The sequence below is a fragment of the Thalia democratica genome, chromosome 4 (assembly GCF_965202585.1).
Source record: "Thalia democratica chromosome 4, ktThaDemo2.hap1.1, whole genome shotgun sequence".
Taxonomy (NCBI): domain Eukaryota; kingdom Metazoa; phylum Chordata; class Thaliacea; order Salpida; family Salpidae; genus Thalia; species Thalia democratica.
In genome coordinates this window covers 77495506-77518940 of record NC_139168.1, presented here as the reverse complement: position 1 = coordinate 77518940, position 23435 = coordinate 77495506, and the positions used below count along the sequence as shown (strand labels likewise).

Genomic DNA, 23435 nt, shown 5'->3' with positions numbered 1-23435 from the left:
AATATGAATAATAGTTATAATATAATAGCTGTTTTGTTTGTACTATTCTTTATAAAACAAAAAAAAACTTATTTATTAATTTAATTTATTTATTTAACATAAGCGAAGCAAAGCAACCAAAACTAAACTTTAAACGAAATTTAATAATAAGTTACGGATAACTCAAACAAATTTCAAAATTTATAAACTCTCTTCGTTATTATTTCTATAGCTTCTGAAATTAAAGTGTAGTACTTCACACAACTTGATATTTTTTATTAGACATATTTGAACAAAGCAGTTTAACAAAAATATGAAATGGAATTTAAAATTAAGTTACAGTTTCAACAATCAACTCAAACAAAAACTTTAAAATTCATAAATTCTCTTTGTTATTGTTATACATGCGTTCCTATATTTTCTAACAGTTATGTGTAGTACTTCAGATAATTCGATTCATACATGTTTTTAGTAAAATCACAATTAACGTTTGACCATTTTTCTTTTTCAACATCATATATGTAAACAACTGTTTCTGTGAGAGGTTTTCTAGAATTTTGAAATACTAAAATATTTTAACCAATGCTAAATGCTTTGAAGTACTTTCTTGCTAAATAATCAACTACTTCTGAATTAATTTTTGTAAACTGTCTTGAAAAGCTTTCAAGTTCTTCACAACTTGTAGTATATGCTCCACCAATAACAAACATTTTATTACCCATACTAACTGCAGAATGATCAATTCTTTCTTCAATCATATCAGGTGAATAAGTTCATTTGTCTTCATAATAATCATATCATTCTACAGACTTCAATTCACCATGATTTATGTTATAACCCCCAGTAACAACTATTTTGCCTTCAAAAACTGTAAAGTTAGCACAATATCTTGCTTGATTTAAATTAGTTATTTTGTTCCATAAATTTTTTATTTTGTCGTAACTGTAGCACAATTTACTTTCCCACCCACCAATTAAATACAACTTACCCATAAATGAATTTATACAATTAAAATCTTCCTTTTTTTTGACGTATTGATGAGTCCAAGTTTTAGTTTTTCCAGAATAAATTTCTAGAAATAGATATGACTCATTTGGAAACTCATTTAGTTCTTCAGTATTACCAATAGCAAGTATATCAGATTTGATAGTAGATAAACAAAAAAATAAATGTAGTTTTACCATTGAAGGAAATTTCTGCATTTTAAAACTAGGTATTTTTAATTCTAAAACTTCGTTCCTTGTTTTTCCATTTTTGTCTTTTCCTCCACAAATCAAAATACTAAAGCCTTCTTGATTACAATGTCTGTTTTCATACAAAACCTTTGGCACTTGAAAAGGACTAGAGCTGCTTTTTTCATGCATCATATACGTTGTCCAAGAGAAAGGTAAGTCTAAAAAAGTCTAAAAAAATGTTAAACTGTATTTTAAACAAATTTATATTATGTATCAGTAAAAAATAAAAATAATAGTTATAATAGAAATTATTATAGATTTTTGCATAGTTAAAAATGATACACTAGTAAATATTTTCTCAATGTTTTTTTATGTACTTTATTAAGTTTGGTAAACAGTTGTTATATACTTTGTGAACACTATTTGAAAATAATAAAAATAATAGTATGTAACAAATAATACTATTTTTGAATACACATTATTTATTAACTTTACTAAACAAATAGTAAAGGTTAGTTGTAATTTGTAAATTACATATATCTAAATAAACTTTTTGTCACCAAAGTTTTATATATTTTAAAAACCCTACACTAAAAGTCTTAATGATTTTAAGTGAGTAAAATCGTGAAGCTCATTAAACAAAAAAGAGTATTTAACTGACTTAAATATCATCTTAGAGACAAACACATTGTAGATTTATAGTTTCATTAGATACTTGTGACGACGTTTCGACTTTTCATCAGTCACTTTCAAACAGCAACTGTGTAAAATAACTTAAAATTAATGTAAATGAATAAATATGCAAGATAAATTAGATAATAAGATATATATAAATATACATAATTAGTTATCTGTTTAAGTTATAAACTGCAGTATAACTATTGTTTCATTAACATTTATAAGTTGTTAAAAGAAATATATATCCAGTTTTTCGAAAATGCTTAGTGTGCGGGTAATACCCGGTTTAGTTAATTGTTTGTTTAGAATTAGATTACAACGTCTAATTAACTAAGCCTCGCTGATCTATGTCTCAAGTTTGTTTCTACATGAAAGTCGAAACGCCGAAAATAACTATTAAAAGTTTGTAATACACTATAAATTTATCTTTTTTAAATGGTATTTAAAAACTCCAACATCCCATTATGTATTTTAAGTGAAAAACTATAATCAAATTATTTTAAAAGTGTTGCTTTTTAGAAAATAATTATTTATCGATAATTTAAAGAAATTATAGTAGGTTCACAGTACTAGAAAGGATCCAGATCAGGATTTACCAAAGGGGCAAAGGAGAGGCGTGGCTAGTAAATGAGATATGAGGGCTAAAAGGTTTTAATTTGAAACTTAAACTACATGTTCTGGAAATTGTAACGAACCACTAATTACATTTGATGGTTCGTTTTATTTATCATTTCAGAAGAGTCAAAGTTAAAGAATTTAAATATTTATGTGCCGTCACGATTCGTAACGAAAAAAGAAAATGAGAAAAAGTATCGTAAAGTAAATTTGAGAGAGTAAATGAAAAATTTGTCGTGCAAACAAACTAGTAATTAGTGACGGGGGAGTTGCGAGACGCGGAGAGAACGCAAACAACAACGTCTTGACGATAATATTGAAAAGCGTATGATGAACAATCGATGGACTTTGTTGTTTTTAAGCTTAAATAGAAAACTTTATCGTCTAGTATATTTTCTGTCCATATCAAAAAAATGTTTAGTAGTTAGTATATGTACCTACTAGGCTCTTTAGAAGTCATTGGTATTTTATTAGATTATATTTTAAGTTATTTAAATAATTTCACAATGTGTTTATTAATGTTGTATAGAAAAATCACGTGCACTAATAACTAGTTTTTTAGCATCATTTTTATAGTAAGTTATAGTATATAAACTAAGCCGACGTTCCATATGACTGTCTCTTAAATAACCGCTATTAATAGTCTTATTAAAAGCAGCTTATCAGTGAGGAAACCTAATTTAACAATATTGTTATTGAGGACAAATAATGATTAATGAAAAAAATGTCTTAGGCGTATTTAAGATTAATTCTTAGAGTTATGTGATTACAGTAGGCCACGGCTTATTTTATTTCTTTTAAGGGTGCAGAGTTATGTGAATTATTAGGACTTTTTTTGTTGGACGTGTTGAAAAATATCTATAGTTTAAAAGAGTTGGGTTGTACAGGGACGATGGTCTAGCTGTACTGCTTAAATCTTCTGGCTTTAAAATTGCAGGCTAAAAAAAACAAACGCACGCCTTCTTCAAATTTATAGGGTTACGAGTAACTGTTGAATCACCAATGTTGACGACTGACTACTTTGATGTAAAGCTCACTTGTTAATCTCTCCTATATGCTTTAAAAAATCAAAACGCAAAAATTATGTATATAAATAAATTTTCTAGCCACCCAAAAATATTATAAAACAAATACAAAAAATAATAAATTAACGTTTAATTAAAAGATCAAGCAACGAAGAAACTTTTTAAAGACAAAGCAAGATAACGAATTAATAATAAAAAAATGCTGTTACAATGTTAACTTAATTTGAAAATAACGGAGCAAAAAAAAAAAAACAAAACGACCAATAAAAATAAAAGAAAGCGAAATATAATTTGGACTAATCCCCCATAATGTACTTCAATTAAAACAAATATCGACAGAGAATTTATATATTTAGTAAAAAAAACATTTCAACAAAAGTAACCCATTATTAAAAATCTTTTACAAACATAATATGCGAATCAGTAATTCATGTATGGCAAATTTTGAGAGATTAATTAAGTCTCATAGTCATATGATTTTAAACTAAATTAATTCAACCAAAAGTCAGTGTAATTGCGCTGATGGCTATAAATATGATTTTAAAAAAAGCAATTGCCGTTCTGAGAACATTATCTACAAGGCAAAAGATAACTCTGATCTTTGAAAGAAGTTCTACATCGGCTTATGCTCCACTCAGTTCATATTTCGGTATGCTAACCATAAAAAATCTTTTAAAGGTGGTGTATATGAAAATGAGACTGAGCTTTCAAGGTAAGTTTTCGGCCAAAAGCGCTAAAACATTAATTTTAATTTAACTTGGGAGGTGATAAAAGAGCACAGCCAGTAACAGATAGTAATAACCTTGTTTGTAGGCAGGGCTTAAAAGAATCAAAAGCCGTTGTGTATGCGTTAAAAAAGGAAGGTTTTACTAAATAATAGTATTTTCACAATTGCTGAAAAACTGTTTATTCTTTCTAAACTTTATTAAGTAAACAGTGTTAAGCTTAATGAGCCCATCAGTATCAAAAGCTATAGAAGATAGTTGCTTCTTAATATTTATTAACATGTGGTTTACTGTAATACTCGAATTTCTACTAGTTTTAACTATACATCGTTTTAAAACTAAATCTTTTTAAAGCTTCAAGTTAAGATGTTTTTTAAATACATGAAAAAAGTTAAAAGTTAAATTTAACACTTAACAATACAGCAATGACTTATAGGCTTGAAACTTATTTAGAAGTACTTTAATAGACATTTAAAGTATAATTACAGGCAATAAAAAACAAGTAAACAATTTTTAAACTCAGCTATTTTAACTTCTAATAATAAAAAATACCTACAAGGAAACTTTTCTTCAAAATACAAAGTACTTTTGTTAAAAAGTTATTTATATTAGAAAAAGTAGTAATACTTCTTTTAAAATTAAGTCAAAAAGTTACAACTAACCAAAATTCCGTTAAATTGGAAATAGGTAATGCAATTTCGTACAAATTCAGAACTTGTCAATCATTTTAAGATTAAACTTTTTTTCACCAATGAGTTTATTTGTTTTATTGTTTAAATAAAACATTTTCATATTAGCCTAAAAGTTAACGGACTTTTTATATTTTAGGTTTGCAGAAACGTTTTAAGTCTTAGTTGATAGGTTTTTTTATTTAAATTAGTGATTAATTTATTTTATTTTTGTAATTTATCAACTTTATAAAAGATATTACTTTGTATTTTTGATTTACCTATACATTGTCTGATGATTATGTACCTATTTAACTGCAAAATTAAATAAATTTGTATCATAAAACTAATTTTCACATTCAAAACTATGCGAAAAGATATAAAATTCAAATTACCCTTATTATCAAACTTAGTATTTTAGGTTATTTTTTTTATAGTATAGGCTCACCGAATTACTTTCTTTAAGACCAATAGTAGAAAAATTGAAAATGTTTTATTTCTTTAATTTGCAGATGCAGATTAGCTGTTTAATTAATGACAAAAAAATCAAAAGTTATGTCTAAGGACCTGGTATATAATAAAACTTTCGATAATGGAGTTATACACCACTTCTCTAAAGTTTTTGACGCTTTGCCTTTCCTTATTTTACAAATACTCTCACGAAGTTTCTGCTTTCTTTGCAAAATACTTCGCTGTAGTTGAGCTTTGATCATGAGGACAATGTTGATTATTAATCATCTGTAAATATTATTTTAAAATGCTGTACTGCTTAGTAGTACTATCTCTTTATTTAAAGAGCTTATTTTTTTTTACTTCCGTATTATAATTAATAACTATATAATAATATTCAAGGGAGTTTTGAAATATAAAAATTTCAAAATTTTAAATAAATTTATTGTAAAAAGTTAAACAAAACTATATTTTGAATTAAGATCTTTCCGCACAAAACTTACATAATTTTATAAATTTATATTTTGTGGGAACGTGTCAAATATACTCATACATATTTTAGCACGAAGGTCAAATTATGCAAAAAGGGTCATTTTAGCATTAGAAAGAAAATATAAAATACCCGAAAAAAAATAATAAATTTAAAAATTAAGTTAACGACCGAGCTTAAAGATTAGTGATAGTAAAAAAAGGAATAGAAAACTAATAAAAATTACTAACAAATACACAACAAAAAAATATTAATTAAAAAAACACAAAAAATATGCTACCGACCGAGGTTAAGGACAAAAGGTAACAGTAACAGTAAAATAAAAAGTTAGAAAATTAAAAGAACTAAAAAAATTAAAATTGATACAAATTAAAAAGATTAATTAAAATTAAATCCATGCAAAAGTGACCCTTCGTGCAGAGTATTTTTGTCTAAAACAATAGATAATTTATATCTATAAACAACTTAAAAGCTTAATTGCTTTTGCACATTTTAAGAACAAAGAATTAAAAGTGTTGAGTAAATAATATAAAATTTAAACTTAAGTATATTTTTAAATCTTTATCCAATATTTCTAATCTAAAATGCAGGTAAAAAATAACATTAATTTTTACTAAATTTTTACCAAAAGTATTATGTATAAAATCAACTCTATTTGATGATCTACTTTTTCTCACAACATACAATTAATCAGCTTGTATTTTCAAGTTGGAGTATTTAATATTAACAAATTATAATAACAACATCATTATATAGTTCAATAAATTTTTACAATAAACCTACGAATAAAAACTATTTCTACTAACATATATTTATTATTTGTGCTTTATCTTAACAAATGCTAGAGCTTATTTGTTAACAAAAAAGTCTTTTAGTAAATAAAAAGAGTCAAAACATCATATCAAACATATATTTGAAAATGGTCATAAAATTAGGTTTAAGTATTACTCGAACATAATAAAAAAACTTAGCTATATTTTCTTTGTTACTGTTTTACATGTAATCCTGTAGCTTCTGACAATTAAGTGCGATACTTCACAAATCTTGAATCAAAAATATTTGTACTAAAATCACACTGTATCTCACACCATTTTTCTTTATCAATATCATATAAGTAAACAACTGTACCTGTGAAAGGGTCTTTAATCTTGACAAATGGATGTCCAATGTCCTGAAATACCACAATATAATTGCTAATGCTAACTGCATCAAAAGTACATCTTTGCCATAAAAACTTTTTTAGTACATTTTTCAACTTTGTAAATTTTCTTGAATAACAATCAAATACCTCACAAGTTGTAGTATATCCACCAATAAAAAACATATGATTACCCATACTAACTGAAGCATGATTAGCTCGTTTTTCAATCATATCAGGTAAATAAATCCATTTGTTTTCATGATAGTCATATGCTTCTACAGAATTCAATTCTCCTTGATCATAGTTGTAGCCACCACTAACAATAACTTTACCTTCAAAAACCGTACAAGCAGCACCATACCTTGCTACATTCAAATTCGCTATTTTGTTCCGTATATTCTTTTTAATGTCGTAAGTGTAACACGAATTAACACTTTTACCATTGTTTACATTCAATCCCCCGATTAGATACAGCTTACTCATAAATGAGCCAACACAATAGCAAGACTTTTCTTCAATTTTTATATATTGTTGAGTCCATGTTTTAGTTTTTTCGGAATACACTTCAACAAGTAGAAATGATTCATCTAATTCATTATTTTTTTTTCTATCACTAATAGCAAGTATATCAGATTTGATATTGACTAATTTAAAATAGTACTGCGGTTCTAACATTAAGGAAAATTTATTCACTTTGAAACTAGGTATTTCCAATTCTAATACTTCGTTTGTAAATATTCCTTTTCTGTCTTTTCCTCCACAAATCAAAATACTGAAGCCTTCTTGGTTACAATATCTGTTTTCATACAAAACTTTTGGTACTTGAAAAGGAACTGACTTGTTTTCTTCATCCATCATAGCGTTTTGAAAGAGAAAGTTAGTCTAAAAACAGAAACTGAAATTAAATTTAAAATTTTTATTAAACAAAAGTGCTTTTTTTTTTTTGCAAAAAGATTAAATTTTTTCAAAAAAGCAATCATTATAGAATTATGCAAAGTTTAAAGTGACAATGTAATACCTAAAAAGTATATATTTAGCTTATAAGCAATAATTATTTTATAAATTTGACTATAACTTGGTGAAAAATTTTGTGTTAAAACCTTTAAATTATTAAGTTTATCTTTGAAATTTCTTTCATATTCATTTAAATAAAAATAGTCTAATATATATTTTTACTTTCCTTAAAAAAAATACATATTGAAATCATTATACTAATTAAAAATATAAAGTCAACAAACTGTAAGATTCAAAAACTTAAATAAACAGTTTACCACCAAGGTTAAAAACGTTTAAAAACTTACTTAATAACTGTTAAAGAGTATAAGTAAATAGAAGTGTATATTTTATTAAAACAAAAAATAAAATTTTGCTGATTTAATTGAAAAATAAATCATTCTATTTCAAAAACATGGCATGCTAAAATTATTGTTCGTTAACTAAGTTAAATAACTCTTGTAAATTCATAAATTATTTTGAACCATACACAAAAGTGCGTACCCAACTGGCAAAAAGGTACATAGGAAGTTTTTGTCTTTATTTACCTACATTAAGCGTAATGCAATGAATTTAAAAGCTACTGAAATTTAAAAATAACTATTTAAAACAAAATCCCTAAAAATTTTCACCTAAAAAAACCCATATTGATTGACTAGCATGAAAAATAATTGATAAACTTTAAACTAGTAGCTTTCATAGTATATACAATTACCGTAATATAATTAAGATTTAAATAATTAATATCATTCCTTAGTTGTTGTTAGATTATGTTTACTTAATAAATTTAATGTTTTTAGAGCTGGTTTTTTCACATCGATGTTAGCTTAAATCAAAACAAAATTTCAATTAATTTTAAAATATATTTTTAATTTTTTTCTGTTAAAACTCAAAAGTTAATTTACAATCATATTTGAATGTGTTTAAATTGTTTTTTAATTAAACAAATAAAAATTACAAGAAAGGTCCATCATAGAAGTGAACAATTTAAAATATTTTATAGATCTTTACTACTGTGAACATAAAATTAAAATTTAAAATAACCAATTTTTTAACAAAAAGTTATTCTGTTTTTCGATCAAACTAGCTAAATACTTTTTTTGCTTTATAGCAAATTAATTTACTTTTTTAAATGTTTCAAACTTTCTAAACAGATTTTTTTTTAAATATTATTATTTGTAATATTAGAGTTAGTCTATTTTATTTCGTTTCTTAAGCTTTAGGTTTATAAGAAATCTGTTATTATTTAATCAAACAAATATTTTAGATTATATATCTATCAGCATTTTGTTTTTAATATCATTCCTTTTATTAAACTGATCATTGAACGACAAAAAATGCGCTCAAAAACTTGATCCAAGGACCTGGTGTACAAAAATACTTTTAAAACTTTCGGTTATAGAGTCATACACCAGATTACAGTTTAATGTCATGATCTGGACATGTTGTTCTTTAAAATGAACAGTACTGATTAAAAAGTATATGTTGTTGTCTGTATAAAGATATTTAAAAATAAAATTAGTTTTTTAAGGTTTAAATATAACAACTGGTTACCAAGTTTAACTATATAAAACTATTTTTAGTAACATTAATTACTCTTTACTAGCAGATATTTCAACTTTGCAAATTTCTAAAATAATTGACTTTTTAAATGATGAATTTTTTTTTGTTTAAATTGTGTTTAGCTCAGTTTTGGTTTCTGCGTTTAGTAATTGTTTACTTGAAATAATTCGTAAATAACTCTATTTAACTTAACTTTTCTATTTCAATTTTAAAGCGGTTTCTTTAAAACTTACTGAACTTTATAATTTACAGTAACCTCTCGGATCTTTACGCACTCGTGACGTTACGCATTTCAGAATTCTATAAAATTCATAAAATATTTTTTTTTTTTTTAATATTGCACAAATTAGGTTTAATGTATATTTTTAAACTAAAATATGTTTTTGAATGCTAACACACCTCTCTATATCTTTAGACTTTGTAAATTTATGTTCCTTGACTAATTGATAAACATTTAGTTATACTCAGTATATCAGAAATTTTGTTGACAATAAGAGATTAAATCAAAATTCTAAAATAAACATAACTGTGTTTAATAATGAAAGTATAATGAAATAATGAGAGTTTAAAACACAAAGAAATAATACAGCAGTCTTGCCCGACATATTAATAAACACCTTTTAATAAATGTAAAGAAATGCTTAATTATAAATTGAATTTGCTAAGTAGAATAGAATATAAATGTCACATATAAAATGCTTAATATTAAAATAGTAAAATTAATTCTACTCGTATTATTATTTTATAGAAATTCAAATCCTTTTTTTTAATATATGCTTAGTTTTATCTGTTGTTTTCATATTTATAAATAAAGTAAACAAATAATTAAAAGTCGGAAAGTGCCAAGTCTGCTTTTAACTAGAAGCATTATTAAAAAACAGCCAGTATAGTGAGTATATTTGGTACCTCTCGTTTCTTTACGATCTCTCATATCTTTACGCACTTTTTCTGTGGACACAATGTGCGTAAATAAGCGAGAGGTTACTGTAGTTTAAGTTTACTGTTCAGTAAAGTAGCGATACTGAAACTAACAGTATATTAAAAATGTGAATGATGTAAAAATGACAAAATTTATTAAGTGATTAAATGGTAAAATGAAATAACCAAATCTGTATCTCATGCGTTTATTAATCTAATGTGTTTAGAAAACATAAAGCGCAAAAAGAAAAAATAAACAAAAATAAGCAAAGAAACAAAACACATTTATAACAACAGATGGTAGAAACTTAATGATACAAAAAAAATTTCTATAGCAGCTAAGCATTTTATTAAAGAACTTATGCAAACTAAAATAATTTAACATACAAGTTCTTGACTCCATCTTTAAGGATATATTCGTACTTTGTGATAAAATCCTTGAGAAAACTTGATGTAGGTTCTATTGAATGTTTAATGTCAACAAAAGAATTAAACTTTTTATAGTTATCAAATACAACTTTCAAATGATCGGCTTTACTATTCAAGTTATCATTTATTAAACTATTGAATACTTCAAGTGTGTTTATTTTTAAATTATCACATGGCAATAGTTCGTTTAATCTTTTGAATAAGTTCTTAAATATTTCTAGAATATCTATTATACCAGCATAAATATTGGCAATCCAGTTAACATAGGCTGGTTCTACAAAACCTTGATCACTAGGACAAGTTTTTAAACCTTTAGTACATGATTCGCACACTGACTTTTCTATCTGACAAATCATTTTGATGAAGTTATTTTTCTTAGCAATTTGTAAAATTTTTTGAAGTCTTTTGTTTATTCTATCGTAAAGAACATCACGCGAAATATCCGACTTCCAATTATAATAGGTACTTTTAAAACAATTTTACTCAACTTCAAAAAGAGTTAATGATTCTTGAATGTATAATAAACATTCTAAACAATCTTTTTTGGCAGCATCCTTTTTACATTGTTCTGAAACAACACTATTTTTCTTTTCAACTAAGTTGCTTCTAACAAAATGTTTTCTTTCGATTCCTTTAGTCTCAGTCTTATTCGATACATTTTTATAAAATTGCTTTGATTTTTTATTTGATGTAGAATTTACTTCATCGCTTAATTCTTTTATTACACCTGATTTAGTTTCCACAACTTTATTTAAAACTATTTGATTGTTTTCCTCTTTACTACCATTTTTATTACTTAGAGCATTAGGTGCTAATTTGAAATTTGTACTTTTAGTATTGATTGTTTTTTAAACTTAACTTGCTTTGTATTTCTTCAGAAGTATTACTATAATACTTTTTATTTTCATCCTTGTTCAAAACGTTATTAGTGACTGATACTGGTTTCGTTTTTGCTGAAGATGTAAACACAATATCTAAATCTTCATATTTATAAGATTTCGATTCTTCAACTTTTTCTACGAATAGTTTATTTTTCAAATTACCAGCACACTTATAGCTACGCATATTAGATAATAAGTTCAAATTGTTGTTTTTTACACCAATTTCGTCCTTTGATTTGCTTTCTATTTCTTTATTAAAGTTGTCAGAGTTTTTGTGAAATAGTTGTTCTTTTTACATACCTTTAAAATTTGTATTTTCACAGTCATTCAACGTACCAATAAGTGCAAAATTATCTTTATTCTCGTTTGTTACAAGTTGTACAACTTTAACTAATTTTTGAAAATCATTGTTCGAATTACTAGTGTTTGCTTTCTGTACAGGTTTATCTTTTACTTGGAGTTTTTGATCACATTTATCTTCAGTTGGCCTTGCTGAATCAGAGCTTTTGTTATTTAAATCTAAAGCTTTTAGTTCCTTACTTCGATAACTTACTCTTCTATTAGAGAAGCTAACATTGTTTTGATCACAAAAATACTGTTTTGAAGTCTTATTCAACTTATAATTGTTAATACTTTGCACTGTTCTAGCTATTGTTGAATATGGAAAGCTAATTTTTAATTTCTGGTTCATAAAGGGTTCATTTTGTTTTATTAGGTGTTTCTCTTTACAAACTTTACTAGCTAACTTGTTTGGAGTACTTACTAGTTTGTTGTTGTAAATACTAAAAGTATTAGAACTTTCTTCTAATTTTTTACTTCGGGAAACATGTTTCTTACTCCTTACATTACAAAAAACATTTTTCTTATTTTCCAGACAAACTTGGTTATTTTTATTTTTAGTAAAAAAATGAAAAGCACCAACTACTACAGACAGGCCAGCAAAACAAAGAAACATTTTGCTCATACTGACGTCAAATTTCAATGAAACTTTTATCATTTTTACAGATTCCTGTTTTAATTTTTTTTATTATTGTTACATACTTAAAGTAGTTACTGACAGATTATATAAATATTCTTTTTTTATAACATTCAACAATTTTTTTTTTCAATAACTTTACGAACATTACTCTAATAACAAATTAATTAGTTTTTGTTGATACATGTCTAAAGTAAGTTAAAATTTTCATTATATAAACTTTTTTTTAACTTAAAATATCGGATGTTAGTTTGAAAATAGGGTTTAGTCGAAAATCCGGTAATTTAGAAATTAATTAAAAAATTTACTAATTGAATAGCCTTATTACATATTAACTTTGCTAGTTGATATTATGATTTAATCTTATGAACTTTCCACTAAATTAACTATATAAAACAAATTAGTTTTGTATTATGCTTTATAAGTGCTAAAAGATTCAAAATTAATAAACTCTAATGAATATAAGAGTACTTTAAAAGCATTGTAAACTTAATAAATTCAGATTACTAATAATGAATAAAAGTTTAAACTAATTTTCATAGAGGTGAAACATAAAGTAATTTTTAACGTTATCTATCTTCTTTTTTGTGACCTGAATACCAAAAACTAAACCACTACTATAACACCTTTTAAGCAAAAAACTAAATATGAAATACGATGAAATAAAGTTCGTAGTGTGAGTTATATGAATTGAATTCGTAAAATAGGGAATTCATTTTGTTGATTGTAAATTTAGGTTTAATTGATTAAAATATGCAAATTACAAACTGATACTGATTTTTAGTTAAAGTAAATGAAAATTTAAAAAATTATCTGCAAAGTTTACGACAGTAAACGTTTTGAAATATTATTTTAAGTTTTTTTAATTACCCATCAGCTAAAACTTTTTAATTTATCACCTTTTTAGTAAAGAATCATTATTGTTTTTTAATCATATCAGCTAGATGGTCTTTTTGTTTAATAACAATTGTACATCTTACTAAAGTCTTCATACCTTCTAAATAGTTTTTTATGTTATATCTAGTAGTAAAGTAAGTCTATTTATTTAGACTTGTATACCTTTAAAATTATAACTAGTTTATAATTACTGTTTAATTAAATAAACAAATTACATTATTTTATCAATCAGTATTGTTTGATTCGTAAACTTTTTTATGTAAACGTTCTTAATAATAAATATTACAGTTTTTCTGCACAAATTGTATAGGATTAAGAATGGAAAATATTTTTTTCAAATTTGAACATAACAACGTTTTTCCAAGTTTTAAAAATATAAAACTTGTGTCGTAAATATTAAATACTCTTTAGTGACTGTTAATTTAACTTGCATGTTTCTATAAAAGTTGCAATTGTACTGATACATACTAAAATTTTGCTTATTATTGTCTAGTTTTATTTTAGTTTATGTTTTCAGACTTAAATTTTATTTCTTGCTAATTTTCTATGATGCATAAAGAAAACAAGTCAATTTCTTTTCAAGTACCAACATTTTTGTATCAAAATAAATATTGTAACCAAGATGGCTTCAGTATTTTGATCTGTGGAGGATAAGAAAGAAATCAAAACATTTCAAACGAAGTCTTAGAATTGGAAATTCCTTGTTTTAAAGTAAATAAATTTCCTTCAATGGTAAAACCACATGTATCTACTATCAAATCTGATTAGTTGCTATTGGTGACACTAAAACATTAAACAATTATTTAGACGAGTCAAATCTATTTCTAGAAGTTTATTGTGGAAAAACTAAAACTTGGACTTATCAATATGTTAAAAATGAGGATCATTTTTGTTATGTTACTTCATTCATGAGTAAGTTGTATTTAATTGGTGGACGGAAAAGGAGTTTGTGTTACAATTACGACACCAATAATAATACATAGAACAAGATAACTAACTTAAATGTAGCAAGAGTAAATGCTAAATGTACAGTTTTTGAAGGTAGTATTATTGTTACTGGAGGTAGAAAAGGTTGGATTTTTATAAAATCAGTAGAAGCATATGATTATTATGAAGACAAGTGGACGTATTTACCTGATATGATTAAAACAAGAAGTGATCATGCTGCAGTTAGCATGGGTGATAAACTGTTTGTAATTGGTGGAGAATATACTACAAATTGTGAAGTGTTTGATAGTTTTTTCCAGGAAATTTATTAAAATTAATTTAGAAGTTAATACCACTACATTAAGATTATGCTATCATTCCGCTTTTAGCATCGGAAATAATATTTTTGTGTTTAAAAATTTAAAAGGAAGCTCACAAGAAACATGTATTTACTTAAACGATGTTGAAAAAGAAAAATAGTCAAACGTTCAATGTGATTTTACTAAAAACAAGTTTGATTCAAATTTTGTTAAGTAACACACCAATTTGACACTAACTATAAGAAAACCTGTATAAAAATAAAAGTAAAAGTTTAGTAAGTTTTCTACACGTTATTTAAGTTATGCTTTAAAACTCTACCGTTTTTTCATATCTAGTTGCTAAGTTGTTGTATTATTAGCTTTACTTAATTTATGTTCATTAAAAACAGTTTTGTTGAAAAATAAGCATTATTTTGTTTATAAGGGTTATAATAAACAGAACAGTTTTTAAACAATAAAAAGTTATGTGTTATTATATAAATTAATTTATAAAAATTTTTTTACATTACTCCATTTTTAACTTATGTTAAAAATCTTTGAATTTAATTTTGTTAAATATATATATGTTAAATTTGCAAAGTGTACGGTAAATGTAAAAAAAAATTAAAACTTACTTTAGTTATACTCTATAATTTTAAATGAATTCATTTAATACTTTTAACTTTTATTACAGTTATACTATTTTGTTCAACAAAATGGCTAATCAACAATATATTTAACACATACTTTGTTTTTGAAATATGATACAAATATGTATATTTTATTAATTTTATTCAAAAATAAATTATAGTGGTTTTCTTAACTATTTTAAACAGTGTTTGTATAATGAAGATGTACATTTTAAAAATAATTCAAAACATATTTGTTTAAAATTTAAATTAATTTAAATAATTTAATCAAATAATTTTCGCCTTTATGCATTATAAGTTTAAATTAGTCGTTAAAAGAAAAGGAAGGCTGTAAACAAGTCTTAAGATTTCACAAGTAACTCCTTTAAAAAATCAATACTGTTACAAAAATTTTAAATTTTAGTTTAGTACAAGGGAAAAATGATTATATTTTTATAAGAATTTATAAAACTTAGAGGTTAAGAGAGAAAAAGGGAGAAAAAAGAGAAAGTAAATTAAGCGTACTTAATAGAAAAATTTATGGATTAAAGTGTCATGGAAAATAAAGCAACATATTTACAATTGTACAACATATATAATTTTCACACACCAAAAGAATGTCAAGGATGAACAAAATATATGTTTAAGTGTTTCTAGTTATCTATGTTTAATGCATGTTATTTATTAAGACATCATAGAGATATTAAGATTTGCATAATTTTAAAACAAAAAAAAAGTTTTGTATGTTTCGAAACGTCATTAATTGCGATTAATAAACTAACTAAACTATCGTTGCTTATGAAAAAGTTATTTAGAAGTTACAACAGGTCAGAATTTTACCAAAATAAGTTTGCTAAGTTTTTTGAAAAATATTTTATAGCCATGGTTGACGTAATGTTAAAATGTAATTAAAATGCTGTTTAAGCATATAAGATCAGAAAATAATAATAAGTTTCAGTTTACAATTTTACAGCTACTAAGTTTAAAGAGTAAAATTATAGCAGTTCTTTTGTTGTGCTTAGATTTGAGTGGAGGTACGCATTTTATAACCTGTAAAGATATGTGTTTTTTGATATAAAAATAAGGTTTAAGTATAAGTTTGTCTGTATATTAATTCAGTAACACATGAAGTAAGTATTTCTTTCAATATGTTAATATTACTAATACATCGGGACGTAACAAAGGTTTAAAAGGTATACACTCGCGTAAGGTACGTACGAAAATATAGAACAAATGTGATCATAAGCTGTTTGTAAAAAATATAAATAAAGTTAAAGATTTAAAACTAGTTTCATATAAATTATGCACTAAAAATACAGATTTATAAAAGTTGAGCAGCTCTTTAATAAAGTAAAAAACAGTATTTTGATTAAAAAAAAATTAATGTCAGCTGTATTTGATGTGAAAGATATAAAATTTGTTCAAATCTGTAAGATATCTTTTTATTGCTTCAAGATTCGTACCTATTCTATTTTCCTACTTGAATATTTGGGAATTTCATTTTAAAAATGTATAACGTATATAAAATAAGTATTATGGTTTAGCAAATGTAATTCTGATTTGATAAATGTTAAAAAAGAAATAAAAATATTCAATAGATAATGTTTTACGTCAATGTAATTTAAAAATAGGTTTACATATTACCAGGTAGTCAACTTTGATATTCAAGTGTTGATATAACTTAAAATATTGATCAAGTCCTTATAATAATATTTGAATTAATATTTTAAAGAAAATTTTATAATACAAAGTTGTTGTATTCTACCGATTTTTATTGTTAGTATCTCAAAAAACAAATTATATTTCCTTTTTTTGTTTCTCTATTGTTTGTAAAGATACTTTAAAGTTTATGCTTAAGTTTTATAGTTTAAGTTAAAATAACTTTGCTTCAACTTAAAACTTCAAGTTATTAAAGTTATGCGTCAAAATAAAAGTTAATATTTGAGATAATTTTACAGAAAATTTAAAAAAAGTTCCTCTTTGACAGTGACAACACTAATGTATATAACAAATAGGCTTAACTCGTATTGACTTTTTTTTTGCACATTCATAATCAGCAAGTTAAAATTATATGTAATTATTTACTAAGTTATTAGCAGAACTTGTGGTTTACGTCATAATATATTCATAAATGTACAGTTATTAAATTTTCGAACACTTTTTAATTATTGTCTATATAAATCAGGGGTCGGCAAACTGCGGCCCGCGGGCCAATTGCGGCCCGCAAAGGGTAAATCTGCGGCCCGCGAGCATGTTATTTTTTTGAATGGAATGCGGCCCGCGAAAGAAAATTTTGTGGCCCGCGAGCATGTAAATGTGGCCCGCTGAGCAAAATTATATTTCTAGTAAAATTTTTTCGGCAACTCGATTTAACTTGATTAGTTTGATTTTAAGTCTCTTTATAACATTTCGAAATAATTCTAAGTAATTACTGCTTTAGATTTAAAATGTGAAAAAGACAGATTAACGTTCTGACAGGATATGTTTCTCTGTTTCATAATTACTTCTTTTTTACAACAGTAAGTAACTATCTGAAAAAACAGTGTCAAGAGTGCTTGTATTTAATAAGTTGGTTATATAATACCTATTTATTAAATAAACTAAATGCAAATATTTTCAATTTTGTACAAAACTAATGCACAGTAATTAACTAAAGTGTCATTTCTCTATAGCTTAGATATTCTTTTTTAAATTTTTTTTACCTCAGTTTCTTTTATAATTTTTTTATTTCTAAATGTTATATTTTGGTGTGAATACATTTAAAATAACATAGTAATAAGAAATAAGGTTCATTTGATTTTTGTTTTGACACATTTTAATTTTTTATAAGTTTTCTATGCACACCAACTTAAAAAAATGCTCATATTTTAAACCACTTTTTATTTTAATACTTTAGTTAGAGTTTAAGTTTAGTTTATGCATTATTTTCTAACATTGTTATTTATACATGTCATATCTGAGTTTGTACAGACACATTTAAAACAATATATATGACATAAGTTAAAATAGTTTTTGTTAGGTATACATTCCATTTTTCAAACATTGTTTTTTTCAAGCTAAGTTAATTTTTATGCCTTGCATATAAATACACACAATTGCTGTTTTTTCGAGCTACCTATTTAATATAAACTAGATATAGGGATGGTAAATTTATAATTTTGTACATTGTTAATTAAAATAGTTCAAATTCAAGCAAATAAACAACTAAACATTGCCACTTACTCAGACTATCACTATTCGAAGACTTCAAATCTCAGGCCGATTAAGCCATTTTTTTAAGTTTTTGGGTGGAATTGCTTTTTGTATACAAAAATATCAGGAATGTTTTTGTTGACTCAGGCTAGCTTTTTTGCTTGAAAGAGCGGTAAATTAAACTTATGATGTATGTTTTGCTCAATGCACAGTGTTTGTTTGAGTTTTAATATATGTTAAATTTTAAGTCTTGTAGCTTATATAATTCAAAATATTATTTACACTATTGTGTACATTAAAGAAAGAACAATAAGTGTTGCCAAAGTAGTTGAATCCCGGAAAAGCTTTGAATTTGTGAATTTACGGTTAAAAATTCAAGAAAAAAAACTCGAATTTGAGAATTTTTAAAAAAACCTGGAATTTCAAACAATTTTTACATTTAAAGTAATGAAATTTCGATTTGAATCCAAAAAAAATACCAAATAAATGTTCTTTTATTAAAAAGTGTATTATAGTAGCTTAACAGTATTTTCTAATATTGATAAATGTTTTAAGACATTTTTTTAAACTTCAATTAAACTTTATACTATAAATAAAAGAAGGAATTGTACTTCAAAAAACTCCGTATTGGTACGTTGCACCTTTATTTGAAAAATTTTAACCGATTGTTGTGTTTCGTGTTGGAACTAAACCAAGAAATTCTACTAAAATGTCAAAGTTAGTAAAAACATCTCTAATAAAAATTCTCAGATGAGCAATAGTTTTTCTATCAGTGCTCTCATGTTAACAGTTTGATTAAAGTCCTAATTTGATTTATGCGAATTTATAACCTTAATGCATTTCCTAAACACGACTTCATGTTTTCATTCAAGAAATAAACAAAACTTTTTCATTACCACCAACATCAATTCTTTATAAAAGTTTTCAATTATAAACGATAACTCATTTTAGTTAGTAAGTTTTGCTACTTTATTACTTGCCTTTACAATTTTTTCTGATTATTCTGTAGTTACTGAAGATAATAAATGCTTTGTCGAAAATGACTTTAATGATTTTTTTTTTATTGTTTCTCGCAATAACTCCTAACTAACGCTTTTTTTTATTCTTGTAGCTCGTCTTATATTTTACAATTAATATTTTTAAATGCAAAATTCTTATTGCGAATAAAGAATTGCTATCACGCTTAATAAAAAAAAATCTACTTCGCTAATGACTCAATAAATTTTTATACTTTTGTTAAACTTGTTTAAGAAACTCAATTGTCCATTCCAGCTGACTTATATATTTTTGGCATATAATTTATTTACTGTTAATAACCTTTGTCATTTCTTTATGTAGTGAACTTTATATTAACTGGATTGCTACACAAACAGACAATTTTAAAAACTTAAAAACTCAGGTGTGTGTGAAGCTTTAATTTTGAACACATTAAAGAAATCTTCCAATTCTCAGAATAGTTTTTATGATTGTTGTGTAGTTTACTAGTTGCATTTTTTTCTTGTTTTCTTACACTTTGTGTACCTTTTGATAATGATAATATTTTAACTAGGTATTTAAGCTTGATTAACAACTATTTATTAGTTTTCTCAAATTTTTATAAATTTAAGCTGGTTTGATACATCTCAGACATTTTTGCTTTTTAGTGGCAACCATGTAAAAGTCTAATTACTAATAAACAATTTTATTAAAGTATTTGAGAATTAATTATGTTAAATCATTTGTTTTATCTTTCTGGAATACAATTAGGTATTTATTTTGTTATGTTAACTAATTACTAAATTTCTTAATGAGTGTAAATTATTTAACTCGCAAAAACTTTTTTCGAAGTAAATATTCTTAGAAATATGAAAAAGTGTTGATGACATAACAAATGTATAAAAGTAACCCATAAGTTGTCTTTCAAGTTAGGTTTTTATAGAGACTTAGGTTGTAAGTAAAATAAATAAAGTATCAAGTTTAACTTATTAAGTGCTTATGAAAGTAGATATTTTATTAACAATATTAGTACATACTTATTAAAGTATATTAGTCAATGTAAATCATAATCTAATAAATATTAATTTGAATAGGCATTCTATGTATAGCTAAAAGTCATTTTAAGTAAAAAGGTGAATAAAAGTAAAACTTTTTTCTAGTGTAACTAAAACTAAAACCATAAGATTGTTCAAATGTCACTAAAACTAAAACTGCGGCCCGCGAAGACTTTAAAAACTTAAAATTTGGCCCGCGACCACCAACTGCCTGCCGACCCCTGATATAAATGAATGAACTGAAAATGATTTCTTTAACGTGACATAAAGACTTTTTGCTGAAATTGATGTTTAACTTATATTTATTACTAGATTTTGATTTCTTCTAGTGTGATGTTAATGAACATACGAAAGTTTAAGAGTAGTATTTTTAAGAAATTTTATTGGACGGGCCATTGCATTTAAAAAACGAAATTAGAGGAGCGGTAAAAAGAAAATTGCTTGGAAAATACTTGTAACTAAAAACAAATAAAATCATAATTTGGTGGATTTAAATTAGTATAATATCAAATGAGAATTTATGACTTTTTTTAGTCGAACTTTATATTAACCTAAGAGAATACGGTAACATGGTAGTAAATACCTGTATAACAACTATAAAATCAACTATAATCTATTGAAGGTATTCCTAAACTTGTTTTTATTTTGTATACTTAAAAGAAATAAATTAAGCCGTGGCCTCCTGTGATCACATAACTCTAAGAATAAATCTTAAATACGTCTAAGACATTTTTTATTTAATCATTATTTGTTCTCAATAAGAATATAGTTAAATTAGGTTTTCTTACTAATAAGCTGCTTTTAATAAGACTATTAATAGCAATTATTTAACAGACAGTCATATGGAACGTCAGCTTAATTTATATACTAGTACTTACTATAAAAATTATGCTAAAAAACTAATTGTTAGTGCACGTGATTTTTTAAATACATTGTGAAATAAGTGAAATAAATGGAAATACAATTTAATAAAATACCAATGACTTCTAAAGAGCCTAGTAGGTACATATACTATTTACTAAACATTTTTTTGATATGGACAAAAAATATACTCGACAATAAAAATTTCTATTTAAAATTAAAATTAACAAATTCCTTCTCGATTGTTCTTCATACGCTTAGCAATACTATCGTCAAAACGTTGTTGTTTGCGTTTTCTCCACGTCTCGCAATTCCCCGTCAATAACCACCCGGGTCGCGTCTCCCCGTCACCATTCTCCTGTGCACGACAAATTTTTATTTACTCTCTCAAATTTACTTTACGCTTCTTTTTCTCATTTTCTACTTGTTACGAATCGTGACGTCGCATAAAATATTGAAATTTTTTAATTTTGTCTCTTCTAAAATGATAAATAAAACAAACCATCAAATGTAATAAGTGGTTGTTACGATTTCCAGAATATGTAGTTTAAGTTTCAAATAATAACCTTCTAGCACCCATATGTCCCATTTACTAGTCACGCCCCTCCTTTGCCCCTTTGGTAAATCCTGATCTGAATTCTTTTTAGTACTGTGAACCTACTATATTTTCTTTAAATTATCGATAAATAATTATTTTCTAAAAAGCATCACTTTTAAAATAATTTGATTATAGTTTTTCAACTAAGTCACTTAAAATACAGTAGGGGATGTTGGAGTTTTTAAATACCATTTAAAAGAGATACACATTGTATATTTATAGTTTATTACGAACTTTTAATAGTTATAATCGAGGTTTCGACTTTCATGTAGAAACAAACTTGAGACATAGATCAGCGGAGCTATTTTAATTAGACGTTGTAATCCAATTCTAAACAAACAATCAACTAAACCGGGTATTACCCGCACACTAAGCATTTTTGAACAACTAGATATATTTTTCTTTTAACAACTTATAAATGTTAATGAAACAATAGTTTTCCTGCAGTTTATAACTTAAATAGATAACTAATTATGTGTATATGTATCTTATTATCTAATTTATCTTGCATATTTATTCATTTACATTAATTTTAAGTTATTTTGCACAGTTGCTGTTTGAAAGTGACTGATGAAAAGTCGAAACGTCGTCACAAGTATCTAATGAAACTATAAATCTACAATGTGTTTCGCTCTGAAATGATATTTAAGTCAGTTAAATATTCCTTTTAATTAAATGAGCTTCACGATTTAACCCACTTAAAATCATTAAGACTTTTAGTGTAGGGTTTTTAAAATATATAAAACTTTGGTGAAAAAATTTATTTAGATATATGTATTTTACAGATTATAACTAACCTTTACTATTTGTTTAGTAAAGTTAATAAATAATGTGTATTCAAAAATAGTATTATTTGTTACATATTATTATTTTTATTATTTTCAAATAGTGTTCACAAAGTATAAAACAATTGTTTACCAAACTTAATAAAGTACATAAAAAAACATTGAGAAAATATTTACTAGTGTATCATTTTTAACTCTACAAAAATCTATAATAATTTCTATTATAATAACAATTATTATTTTTTACTGATACATAATATAAATTTGTATAAAATACAGTTTAAAATATTTTTAGACTCTTTTAGACTTACCTTTCTCTTGGATACCGTATATGATGTATGAAAAAAGCAGCTCTATTCATTTTCAAGTGCAAAAGGTTTTGTATGAAAACAGACATTGTAACCAAGAAGGCTTTAGTATTTTGATTTGTGGAGGAAAAGACAAAAATAGAAAAACAAGGAACGAAGTTTTAGAATTAGAAATACCTAGTTTTAAAGTGAACCAGTTTCCT

The 23435-nt window shown here is 25.0% G+C and overlaps 1 protein-coding gene across 1 annotated transcript in view; it reads right to left on the bottom strand.

Annotated features, from left to right (window-relative positions):
• Window positions 1-6826: 6826 nt before the first annotated feature.
• Window positions 6827-23435, bottom strand: part of LOC145833642 (kelch-like protein 26) — a 35346-nt gene continuing 18737 nt past the window's right edge. Inside the window, exons 4-6 of the mRNA XM_082940788.1 lie at window positions 7640-7828; window positions 7148-7345; window positions 6827-6976 (exon numbers count right to left, since the gene is read on the bottom strand). Of these exons, the coding sequence (XP_082796914.1) occupies window positions 6827-6976; window positions 7148-7345; window positions 7640-7828 (537 nt within the window). The remainder of the gene's footprint in view (window positions 6977-7147; window positions 7346-7639; window positions 7829-23435) is intronic.